The 12575-nt window shown below is 46.6% G+C and overlaps 3 protein-coding genes across 3 annotated transcripts in view; 1 reads left to right on the forward strand and 2 right to left on the reverse strand.

Annotated features, from left to right (window-relative positions):
• Positions 1–339: 339 nt before the first annotated feature.
• Actl7b (actin like 7B) lies at positions 340–1756 on the reverse strand. Its single transcript, XM_021201050.1, has one exon. The coding sequence runs from the start codon at positions 1693–1695 to the stop codon at positions 433–435; it is 1263 nt and encodes a 420-aa protein (XP_021056709.1). The 5' UTR covers positions 1696–1756; the 3' UTR covers positions 340–432.
• A 2137-nt stretch (positions 1757–3893) lies between these two features.
• Actl7a (actin like 7A) lies at positions 3894–5393 on the forward strand. Its single transcript, XM_021201068.1, has one exon. The coding sequence runs from the start codon at positions 3950–3952 to the stop codon at positions 5270–5272; it is 1323 nt and encodes a 440-aa protein (XP_021056727.1). The 5' UTR covers positions 3894–3949; the 3' UTR covers positions 5273–5393.
• A 3737-nt stretch (positions 5394–9130) lies between these two features.
• Elp1 (elongator complex protein 1) overlaps positions 9131–12575 on the reverse strand; it is a 52141-nt gene continuing 48696 nt past the window's right edge. Inside the window, exon 37 of the mRNA XM_021199744.1 lies at positions 9131–9865. Coding sequence (XP_021055403.1) covers positions 9798–9865 — 68 coding nt within the window. The 3' untranslated portion in view covers positions 9131–9797. The remainder of the gene's footprint in view (positions 9866–12575) is intronic.

Below are 12575 nucleotides of genomic sequence, written 5' to 3' on the forward strand. Positions count from 1 at the left end.
GAGGAAGGCCAGTGTGAAGGACAGATGGAGGACAGACAGACATGCAACTGGACCTGGCACAGGAGGTGGGATGTACTGGCTTAGAGACCTGAAGGATCTGGGAGTAGCTCACACTGGTTTGACTGGGGCACCCCCACTTCCAGCTGCCTTCCTGTCTGGAAACACTGCCGCAGCAGTTCCTGCATTCACCTTGCCTCCCAGGAGAAGGTATGTCTCGCATCTGGTGACTAGACTGAGTCATATTCATCAGGCTAAGGAGAGGGTTATCATTTCTAAACTCAACTTCTCCCCACCCTGCTATCAGATTCGACCAAGAACTCCAGACCAGACATGACCGTCACAGGTTAAACTTTTATGCGAAATTTTGTAAAGGTATTGAGAGGCCCCAGGAGGGGCCTCTGCTCTTCAGCTCTTGCCTGTGGGGCCCGCCCCTTAGCACTTGCTGTAGATGGCTGCGCAGCCCCGCTCCTCAAACTCTTCTTTGCTGACCCAAAGCTGCTGGAAGGCTTGCAATGAGGCCAGGATGGAGCCACCGGTCCACACTGATGTCTTCCTCTCGGAAGCAGCGGCCACCGTGGGGCTGTCTCCGGGGCAGAGGAGACTCAGCTCCCTCTGGAAACGCTCGGGGAAGCCATCCAGCATGGTGCAGCCACCGCACAGCAGCACGTTAGCAGCCATCTCCTCCTTGAAGCCAGTGCCCTGGCAACGGGTCAGGCAGGTCGCGGTGAGCTCGGGGAGGCCAGGCTGACTGCAGCCCACCAGGGAGGGCTTGAAGAGCATCTCAGAGCAGCGGAAGCGCTCCTGGCCGATGGTGATGATCTTCCCATCCGGGAGCTCGTAGTCGACATGCAGCTCCTCGAGGCCCAGGCTCATCTCCTCCTCCGGCAGCAGCGCGGCATAGCAGCACTTCTTCTTGATATGTTCTATGATGTGCAGGTGGTCGTCTGAAAACTTGTGGCCTGCCTCATTGAGTAGCTGCATGAGGTAGTTGGTGAGGTCGCAGCCCGCATAGTCTACACGGCTGGGCAGGCCCGGCAGCAGGTCCCCTTCAGAGATGGGCACCACATGCGACACGCCATGTCCGCTCTCCACCACCAACCCGGAGGTCTTGCCATATGAGTAGATGGACAGCAGCGCCTGGGAGGTCACATGCATGGCAGGGATGCCGAAGGTCTCGAACAGGAGCTCAGCGTACTTCTCCCGGTTGCTGGTGGGGCTGAGAGGAGGGTCGGACACCAGCACCGCATGCTCTTCGGGCATGATCTTCATAGCGGTGTGGAAGATGTACTCCCAGATGTTCTGGATACAATCCCAGTCCACCACAACTCCGTGCTTCAGTGGGTTAACCAACTTCAGAGATGCCTCCATGTTGAGCAGCTCATGGCCTACGTATGTCTCCTTGAAGTTGTCTCCAGCATCCGCAGCCATCTCAGCGCTGCGCTTGCCCACGGTAGAGGAGATGAAATAGGTGGGCCTCCGCTCTCCTGCATAGCCGCACTTACAGTACTGGGAGCCCAGGTCAATGACCAGCGCCTTGATCTTCCGTATTTTCTTGGGTTTTGTCTTCAGTTGAGTGGAACCTGTGTCCCGGATGCCAGCAGCCTCGGGTGCTGGCAGTGTTCCTGCCTCTCCAGGGTCGCCCTGGGCTGTGCCCATGGGCTTAGGGCTAGGGCTAGGGCTGTTCTTTGTCGCCATCTGCCTCCCTTCCTCACCTTCCTACATCCACACCCTAGAGCTCCTGGGGAGAAATGAGATCCCAGCTCCAGCAGTGCCTTGGCAACCACTTGGGTTATGATGTCACCAGGAATGGTCCATTTACATGGGGGTTGGAGGGGGGGCTTGCTCTTCTTGCCCTCCACACACATTGGTGACTTTAACAGTTTGCTCTGGGGCAGGGCTAAGGACCAGCAGCTTTAGAATCCAAACACACCGGGCCTCGGTTCTTTCTTTCCGTTCCCTCTCACATGTCCATACCTGACCACTCAGTGATAATTCTTTTATTTCCACCTCTGCTCCTTGGCATTGATAAATTTGAGTCACTATTGAAAAATCACATAGAGCACTAGGTACTTTTGGTATGTTATTTTTGCAGAATCTCGGGGCTGGGCAGAGCCTTTAAAAGGTTGAGAATTCAAGAGCAATTTTTTTTATTATTATTATTTTCTTTATTTACATTTCAAACGCTATCCCAAAAGTTCCCTATNCCCCCCCCCCGCCCCTGCTCCCCTACCCACCCACTCCCACTACTTGGCCCATATAAAGTTAAGAGCAAACAATTTTTAAAGAGTGATAACTAACTGAAGCTCATCCATTACCGAGTAACCAAGTCTCCTAATGTCCTTGAAGGCTGCTTCCATTTTAGTCACAAACTTCAGAGCCTGTGCTGTCCCCTCTTTAATTCCACAAGACCAAGGCATTCCATGATAACACTAGCAGCCTTTTGCCTTTTCATCCCACATCTAAGGCCATGGGGATCTGCCGCCACACCATAGTGTCTGTCTGGCATCTAGCGCAGAGCTCAGGGTAAGGTCTAAGATGAGACATAAGGTTAGATTCTGTGTTCTGCACTTAGTGTAGAGGTTCAAAGAGTGATAATTCTTTAACTGAAGTTCATCCAACACCAATTAACCAGGTCTAAAGACCTCTGCACTAAGTGTGGTGGGTCCCGCTGGAGTTAGATGGTAAAGCAGCCTCAGACATGAATGTTAGGTGTGTCAACACGTGTGTGCAGCACATGTTGAGGCTGTCTACTCCTTCTGGATGTCATCTGAGCCTTAGTATTCCCAATGGTAGGACTTAGCAGGGTCTGACTTCAATGCACACTCTATGATCCTAATGAAGGTGCAAGCCTCTGTTCAAAAATAACTCTTCTCAAGGATGTATGTTCTCATCACCTTAGTGCCCAGTGAGGCGGCAGGGCTTGCCAGTTACTGCAATAGTAGACCTTGGTAAAAAAAACAAAAACAAAACAAAACAAACAAACAAGCAAAACACCTCAGATAGTGTCAACATGTTCTAATTTCTCTAGTGCTTTCTAACCCTACCCTAGAGTGAAGTCCTAACAAGAGTCCACAGCCTGATGGGGCCTGTTTATTCTCCCCACCAGACTGACTTCTCCACCCACCCCATCTAAACTTCCATGTTCTTTCCCCTGATCGCACTGGTCTTCTTGCAGCTTCTCTCAGTTGGGGGTCAGCAAACATGTTCTCTCAGAGACCAGTCACATTTATTTTCACTCAGCTTTTGGGCCAGTCTTTGTGATGTTGATTTAACTCTTTCTCAGGCTCAAAATCCTTAAGGGAAGGAGCACCGCTGCTCCAATCAGTTAGACACTAGCACGGGCTGGAGCTGGCTGTGTCCTGCTAGCCCCTGCACTAACTCACCAGCCACGTGACTTAGTCCTCTGCATCTACATCCCTAGCACACATGTCACTTGGTCACCTCCTTCAGCTCTTTACACAACTACTGCCAGCTCAGGGAGGCTAGCCTATGTACATCACATCAGCCTGGCCAATCCCTGCCCCCTTCTCTGATTTGTCTCTAAAAGCTTTTCTAAATTCTATTTTTTTGTCCAACAAATAAATATGTTGTGTTCCCCCCTTCCCCCTCTATATCCCCACCTCCTGGTGCACACTAACTAGAATGTAAACCAGATAAGGGTGGGGTTCTGTTGCTTTTTCACTGTGGTATTCCTGGCTGCCTTGCATGTCAGAGGCACCTAACAATTAACTGAGTGAATATATCAATCTTTACTACAAAACTGGGGTGGGACTTGAAAGATAGTATCTCCAACATACCCTAACACTAGTCTCCAGTGTCTAGAAAGCCTCTGGTTGCTGAATTATGTCACAATCAGTGATGTCACTGTTGGACAGATTCTCAAGCTATCCTCTGATTTAAGTCTTTCAGGCCTTGTAGCCAGCAGGATCGAGAGCTTTCTGAGAGCGGTATGTCTCTGGATGGTGTGTGGGCTCCACAGACAGCAAACATAGGGGACAGACCTGCCAAGAAAGCTAGTGACCAGGCCTCCATGCAGACACAGGTCCTCCAAACCGCCTCCCTAAAAGATGGTCCAGCGAAAAGGGCGGTATGGGTCCGTCGGGACAATGCTGAGACAGAAGACCCCATTAAGTCAACTATGTCCAAGGATAGGCCAAGACTAGAGGTAACCAAAGCAGTGGTTGTGGACCTGGGCACTGGCTTCTGTAAATGTGGCTTTGCTGGCCTGCCAAAGCCCACTCATAAGATCTCAACAACAGTGGGCAAGCCCTACATGGAGACGGCTAAGACTGGGGATAATCGCAAAGAGACCTTTGTGGGGCACGAGCTCTTTAACCCAGATATACATCTCAAGCTGGTCAACCCCCTGCGTCATGGCATCATTGTGGACTGGGACACAGTACAGGACATCTGGGAATACCTCTTCCGGCAGGAGATGAAGATCGCCCCAGAGGATCATGCAGTCCTGGTTTCAGACCCACCCCTGAGTCCTCATACCAACAGAGAGAAGTATGCCGAGATGCTGTTTGAGACATTCAACACGCCTGCAATGCACATTGCCTACCAGTCCCGCCTGTCCATGTACTCCTACGGACGCACCTCTGGCCTGGTGGTGGAGGTTGGACATGGTGTGTCCTATGTGGTCCCCATCTATGAGGGTTATCCTTTGCCCAGCATCACAGGGAGGCTAGACTATGCAGGATCTGACCTAACGACCTACCTGATGAACCTGATGAACAACTCTGGAAAACACTTCTCTGAGGACCATCTCGGTATTGTGGAGGACATCAAGACGAGGTGCTGCTTTGTGGCCCTGGACCCCATTGAAGAGAAGAAAATCCCAGCCCCTGAACATGAGATCCATTATACCCTGCCCGATGGGAAAGAGATCCGTCTGGGTCAGGAGAGGTTCCTCTGCTCGGAGATGTTCTTCAAGCCATCTCTAATCAAGTCCATGCAGCTGGGCCTCCACACCCAGACAGTGTCCTGCCTTAACAAATGTGACATTGCACTGAAACGTGACCTCATGGGGAACATCCTGCTCTGTGGGGGCAGCACAATGCTCAGGGGGTTCCCTAACCGTCTGCAGAAGGAACTGAGCAGCATGTGCCCCAACGACACCCCCCAGGTCAACGTGCTGCCTGAGAGAGACACTGCAGTCTGGACTGGTGGGTCCATCCTAGCCTCACTCCAGGGCTTTCAACCGCTGTGGGTCCATCGCCTGGAGTACCAGGAACATGGGCCTTTCTTCCTCTACAGAAGGTGCTTTTGAGCAGACAAAGCATGCTCACTGTGGTGGCAATGCCAGCTTTCCTGTGTGAGGGCTGAACCTTCTTCACGTGGTGTTGAGTTGGCATGTTCATTTCTGTAGCATTAAAAACCCCTTGTGTCTGTCCCCTTCCCTTCAGAGTGTCTATTTCCTGACATAGTAAGAGCCACATGGATGTTTGCATCACTTTAAAAAGCACAAAAGCCTGGGCGTGGAAGGGGTGTAGGAGAGAATCACATGCACTATGCTAACGGCTCAGAAAGTTTCTCATGGGAGCTCTAGAATTATTCTGCCCTTTGTGCTTCCCACTGGAGGAATTTTTGTTAAAATATATGTAAGGAAAAATGTGATCAAAACAAATGAAGAGTAAATGATGTTAAAGGATAAAGAGGCTCCCCATCCATAGTTCTCTACAGAATGCTAAACGAGTTTATTCTCCCATAAAACAGCAGTCTCTCAGCTGAGTGTTCTTACTAATTGAGGTGTCAACACAGGATGCGATTTTTGTTTAAAAGCTCACTCTGAGAACTTGGGACTGCACTCAGGTCCTGAACACCCAGTTTAGTTGCCAGTTAATAAAGACTTTCTGGCTTGAATCCATGCCCAAGTGATCTTGTCTGGTGGTTACCTCACATTTCTGGAGGTCCCAGTGAGATCCCCTGAGACCAGACCTTAAGACATTGGGGTTTTCAGAGCCCCTTAGAGCAGGGAAGGGTACAGTGGTCAAAGGACATCTAGACAGTGCAGAACCTGAGACATCCCATGGTCCCAGGACTCCCTCTGATCAATTGCTGCCCAATGGCTCGGAGGAATCTGATACTCGAGTCTGTTCAGGTGTATAAATGTCTCCAAGATGCGGGCTGAAGCAGCAGCTGCTGCTGTTGACAACCCCAGTGGTTGACTGGAGACCCCAGCCACCCCAATCAGTTTCCCTGTATTGACCAGTGGCTTTCTCTTACCAATGATACATGCTTCAAGATCTGTCCCCCCAAAAGTGATCCCAGCTGGGCATGGTGGCGCACGCCTTTAATCCCAGCACTCGGGAGGCAGAGGCAGGCGGATTTCTGAGTCCGAGGCCAGCCTGGTCTACAGAGTGAGTTCCAGGACAGCCAGGGCTATACAGAGAAACCATCTCGAAAAAAAAAAAAAAAAAAAAGTGATTCCAATAGCTCCAACTGTGATGTTTAGCTCTTAAACACGAGCCTTCAAGTCTTGCTGAGGGATCTTAGTCACAATCACACACTAAGCATCTCCGAGAGCCATTCACTCAACTCCATGTCTGCCTAGGTGCCTAGCATGTCAGAGCTTGGACCAAGACCAGGAGGGTTAGCATATCTATGTGACATCAGAGAGTTAAAGCAGGGAGGTGAAGATGAAGAGCAATGGAAAGACATCCGAGGGTCCCATGGTTTGACAAGATGACCAAGCCTTACCCAGGAGAGTTAGATCAGAGAAGAGTTGGGAGCGTCCATACATCTTATCTCAGTTTCTTCCTGGACTACCCTACTGACAACACTACATGAGCACTCACTAGGGGCAAGTTCAGGTTGATTAGAGCTCCATCTCTCAACACCTTTACACAGCATTGGTAAACCATATACATTCTTAGAAAATGTATTTTAAACATTAAAATGGAAAAGTCATAAATCATTTCTATCTTCAGATAGAAATGTTGATGAGCCTAAGTAAATGAGCCCCAGAGGGTGAAGGATCTTGATGAGGGAGGGACAAGAAGAGTTTTCTAAAGGAGTCTCCAGGCCTAAGCACTTATAAAAACTGATACAACTGAAAGCTGATACAACAGTACTCTCAGAGCACTCAATCCCCTCACTGGATCCAGCTGTCCCAGCAGAAAAGACAGTCTTTACACACAGACACAGCAGTTTAGTATTTCTGGCATCAAATAAGCTTAACAGCTAACTGAGGGTAACATGACACGTTTGTTACAACAGGGATGGAAATATGTACTACTATCTAGTGAGCAGAGCCAGGGAAATTGTAAATAACATACCTACAGTGCCATTCCAGGCATTGCAGATGATAACACTCAAAATGCCAATAACACAGAAAAGGGCTTACTGGCAGCAAGGAACACACAGGCTTGGAGAAGTGCTGTTCCTCTGTTCAAGGACTCTAAAATATATGGATTCAGAACCCAAACCCTCATCTTTACATCAAGATGTCTGCTGAGTTTTGGGACTTCAGCATCAAAAGAGTAAAGATGGAGCCAGGTCAGTTCATGTCTTAGGGTTTCACTGCTGTGAAGAGACACCAAGACCACAGCAACTACCTCGAAGGAACATTTCACTGGGACTGGTTATAGTCTCAGAGGTTTAGTCCATTATTGTCCTAGCAGGCAGACACAGTGCTGTACAAGGCAAGAGTTCTATTATCTTGATCAGAAGTTAGCAGCAGAGACTCTGTGCTACACTGGGTATAGCCTGAACACGGAAGACCTCAAAGTACACCTCCACAGAGACAGGCTTCCTCCAACAAGGACATCTACACCAACAAGACCACGCTTAACAGTGCCACTGCCCATGGGCCAAGGGTTCAAACACATGAGTCTATGGGGGCCATTCCTATTCAAACCACTATATTCCACTCCTGGCCCCCACAGGCTTGCAGCCATACATAATGCAAAATGCATTTAGTCCTACTTCATAAGTTCCCATAGACTAACACTCTCTCAACAGTGTTTAAAAGTCCAAAGTTTCTTCTAAGATTTATGCAATCTCTTATTTTTAATCTTCTGTAAAATCAAAACCAAAAAGCAAATCACATACTTCCAACATATAATAGCATAGTGTATACAGTTCCAAAATTGAGGAGGAAGCACAGTTACTGAGAGACTGAACCAGCTAGGTAAACTCCAAACTCTGCATCTCCGCATCTGATGCCATACAAAAAGCTAAGTGAGTCTGCCTGGACACATGCAGACAAAATGCGTTAGTCAAAGGAGGCAGTGTCTGGGGAACGAAGAGTAACCTCCAACCCTGCTCCACACATGCCTGCTGTCTACCCATCACTGAAGTCCACCCTACTCTTGATAACTCTCTAGCAGAACATATTGAGGCAGAACATATAGTCCCTGGAACAGTGCCAGCTAGAGGAGGTCTAGTACAATTAAAGCCAATAGCACATAACATGGTAGGATAACATATTTAATTTAAAACTTTTCCTTAAAGATTATTTTGTGTGTATGAGTATTTTGCCTGCCACATGTTTGTGTACCACATGCTTGCCCGGTGCTCAGTGAGATCAGAAGAGGACATTAGGATCTTCTAGAACTGGAGAAAACAGACCATTGTGCGCTGCTATGTGGGTGCTAGGAATCCCAGGTCCATTGCAAAAGCAACAACTGTTTTTTTTTTTTTTTTTATGTTTTATTTATTTATTTATTAATTACATGTAAGTACACTGTAACTGTCTTCAGACACTCCAGAAGAGGGAGTCAGATCTTGTTACAGATGGCTATAAGCCACCATGTGGTTGCTGGAATTTGAACTCAGGACCTTTGGAAGAGCAGTCAGGTGCTCTTACCCACTGAGCCATCTCACCAGCCCCAAAAGAATGGATGAATTTCTGTTTTAGTTTAGGGTTTTACTCCTGTAAACAGACACCATGACCAAGGCAACTCTTTTTTTTTTTTTAAAGATTTATTTGTTATATGTAAGTACACTGTAGCTGTCTTCAGACACTCCAGAAGAGGGAGTCAGATCTTGTTACGGGTGGTTGTGAGCCACCATGTGTGGTTGCTGGGATTTGAACTCCGGACCTTCGGAAGAGCAGTCGGGTGCTCTTACCCACTGAGCCATCTCGCCAACCCGCAACAACTGCTCTTTACCACTGAGTCAATTCTCCAGTCCCCAAACAGTTAGCTTTTTATTCTGCTTTGAGTTAATGAACAGATGCCAGCTATGCAATCACATCTTACTAAAAGCTGGCAGAACTGCCTACATACATACCATATACTATGTTAACAACACAGAACAACTTAGAAATATGGTTCCACTTGTCTTCACTTTTTGAGGTAGAAACCATAAAACATCATTCCCTATGAACAACAGGAACTGAGGATCAAATCAATGATGAGTTGTCTAAGGTTGCAACAGAAACTACGCCTGGGTCTGGGAATGAGACTCCAGTTCATGATTTGCCTAACAACCATGCATTCAAACAGTACTAAGTACAAGAACAGCAAGCAGGATGGGTTGTTTTGAGGTAAGGCCACGCTGGTCTTGACTTGCATCAGTCTTTCTGCCCCAGCTTCCTGGGCTGCTGGGATTATAGGCATGTCCCACTACAGCCAGCTAAACAGAAATTTTTAAAAAGACTGCAATATGATGGCTAAAACGAAGTTCTGATACAGTACCTAAGATACCCAAAAAGAAAGTGGGGACTGCCTAGTGCTAGCTGAGGCTGTTCAAAGGCAGACTCTCCCACATTCCAGTTCTCCACAGCTAGAAGCATGAAGAGGACTGAGTGGACAAATGGCCTTCCCAGCAATGCCTTCCTAACAGGGCAGTCATTCCAGCAGGCTCAGCTTCCACTGGCTTCTCGGGTCCATCTTCGGTGGCATATAAACCCCAGCATCTGGAAGCAAGAATGGAAGGCAAGTGATAATGGGCCCGCCACCCTGTAATGTGTGTGTGTGTTGGGGGGGGGGGGTAGGGGGGGTTAGAGCAAGCGCAGCCTGGAGGCCCTGCCCTGAGAAGAGAGGGAGAGCATCAGGCCTCAGGCATGCTCACTAGGTGATTCAGAGCACAAGAAGGTTCAATAGGGAAGGCTAGTGTTCATTGTTCTGGTTTATTTTTTAAATCTTAGATGTGTTTTATGTATGTGAGTGTTTTCTCTGTGTATATGTATCAGTACCATCCACACAGTACTCTTGGAGGCCAGAGACGGTACTGAATCCCAGGGAACTGTTTTGGATGGCTGTGAGCCAACGATGGGTGGATCAACCCTTGTCCTCTACAAGAGCAATGAGTGCTATTATTAATCACCAACTCATCTCTCCAGCCCTGCACTGTATGGTTTAATTGTTAAATTATACATCTAAGAGCTACATTTTACAATGTGTGATTTTTTTTTTGTTTGTTTTAAAGATAAAATAAGATGTGGCAGTGGTAAGAGCATCGAGCAATGACAACATGTGGTAGACCTGAGCAGGATGGCCAGCAAGGCTGTGACTATTAAAGAGTAAAGCAGGAAGTAGCTTCAGGTGAGGACTCTGTCATTACAACTGCAAACTTAGGTATTTCTTCCTTTAGACTTTTAGGAGTCTCCTATATAACTAAGAATCATATATAGGAAGCACAGGCATGAAAAAAAAAGTATATATAAGAATGTTTTTCTTATTACTATTTGTCATAATTAAATTTCTAGTAGTATGTTTGCATATATATATATATATATATATATATATATATTATTAAATGATTTTTACATATTTAACAATGTAAGAATAATCCAAGAGAAATTTTAAAACATAATTTTTCATTTTCCACAAATACATGCTTATACGTGCACATAAATTTATTAAGAATTGCCAGATTTTAACTCCTTTTCTTTCTTTCTTTTTTTTTTTTTTTTTTTTGTGGGAAGGATTTTGCTATTCTGTAGCCCAGGTCTTACATGTGATCTTTCTGCTTCTCCTTCAGAGAGCTGAGATGACAGGCCTGTGTGACCATGCCAGGATCAAATTTGAGTTTTCTTCAATATACTTTGTAATCCAGACTCTTCTACTGACCATAACAGTTTATAATTACCCCTATTTATCATCCACCCAGCCATTTACCAGAAATGAAAAAATACCACCACCACTACCACCAACAACAACCAACCAAGTGAAGCTATGTACATAAGGCCACCAGAAGTTTTGATTATATAAAAATATCAGTACCGAAACAGAGATAAACAAGGTCCATAATTTCATGGCAGCTAAAGCCTGAATAAGATTTTATCTTTAAAAAAAGTAAAGTTATAAAATAATCTATTGTCTTTTAAAATCACAACATAATTGTATTTGATTCTAGACTTAACCAACAATAAATAGAGCGTGTCAAATGTGGTCAGGAGAGTGACAACCTGGCTGGCTGACAGCAAAAAGGGGATGTGTTTTACATTTTCATGTTTAATTTCATGGGACAAAAAGTTTCATTTTAATAAAAATACTTTGAGGATTCTTTAGTGAGGCGTGAGCAGTCAGATCCCTGCAGAAGCACCCAAGACTGTAACATCCAGCTCTGAGTCTAGCTCTTTCCCAACATCACTTCAAGCTGTGGCCAGGAATCCTGCATTTCTGCAGGGCTTACAACCAATCTGTGTAGCTGTATAGCACCAAGCATAAACCAAGCACAGAGAATGGCCTGCAGGGCTGCTGATGTCTCCGTGAGCATATTCATACCAGTGTTAGCACGGGAAGGGCTAGGGGATATTTGGGACTAATTTTGAGAGTAGTTTTTGGTAACTACTTCCGAATGACAAGACTTTCTCTTTTTCTACCTGTTAGGATTTGGTAAGATACACTATCATCCACACACATAACTTATTTAAACAGTCGACCCCAAGCTGGTAGCAGTGTTTTGGGAGGCTATAGGGCCTTTTGGCCATGGGGCACAGCTAGCAGGCACAGGAGCTGAGGTAAGTGGGGTTTATGGTTTGAACCTGACCTCTCTGGTTCCTGTTGGGTGCCATGTTACAATCCTGCCGCCATAGCAGTAAGCTGCTCCTACTAACATGCTCTTGGTGTCATGATAGGTTTACTCTGTCCGTGACAAGAAATGAAATTAACTCTCACCCAGTCTTGGAACCATGGGACACTGACATTATAAACTTAGACAAGGACCCCTCAAAGGTTACACTCTCTACAGAGAGAATCAGACGTGCTCTTTGATGCTGGTAAGCCATTAGAAAACTTAGGGAAAGGAGAAACTGACGCTATCCTGAAGGTCATAACCAGGTCAGCAGCAAGAATGGGCACAGGGACTAGACAACAGAACAGAACAGCAAAATGGCTTCAGGTCTAAGACGATTTTTTTTTTTTTTGCTTCACATGGGAAATGTGTCAAAGATGTCAAAGATGGCCTGCCAAGTCTCAGGAGGAAGGGGATGAGCATACAGTTCCTGGGCAGACAAGCATGCTCAGACGAGACGGACAGCATGAGGTGCTAGGGAACCATGCAAGGCCCACTCCAAATGTCATCGAAACGCTACTGCAGCAGAGCCTTCACATGAGAAGCACTCCAGATCACTGCCTAGCACAAAGGAACCCAGTAGCAGAAAATTTAAAGGCAGTTAGCTC

Source organism: Mus pahari, chromosome 6 (assembly GCF_900095145.1).
Source record: "Mus pahari chromosome 6, PAHARI_EIJ_v1.1, whole genome shotgun sequence".
Classification (NCBI taxonomy): Eukaryota; Metazoa; Chordata; class Mammalia; order Rodentia; family Muridae; genus Mus; species Mus pahari.

What these genes read in the sequence shown, in the direction of transcription:
- Actl7b (XM_021201050.1), bottom strand. Translation starts at nt 1,695, where the DNA reads ATGGCGACAAAGAACAGCCCTAGCCCTAGCCCTAAGCCCATGGGCACA.
- Actl7a (XM_021201068.1), top strand. Translation starts at nt 3,950, where the DNA reads ATGTCTCTGGATGGTGTGTGGGCTCCACAGACAGCAAACATAGGGGAC.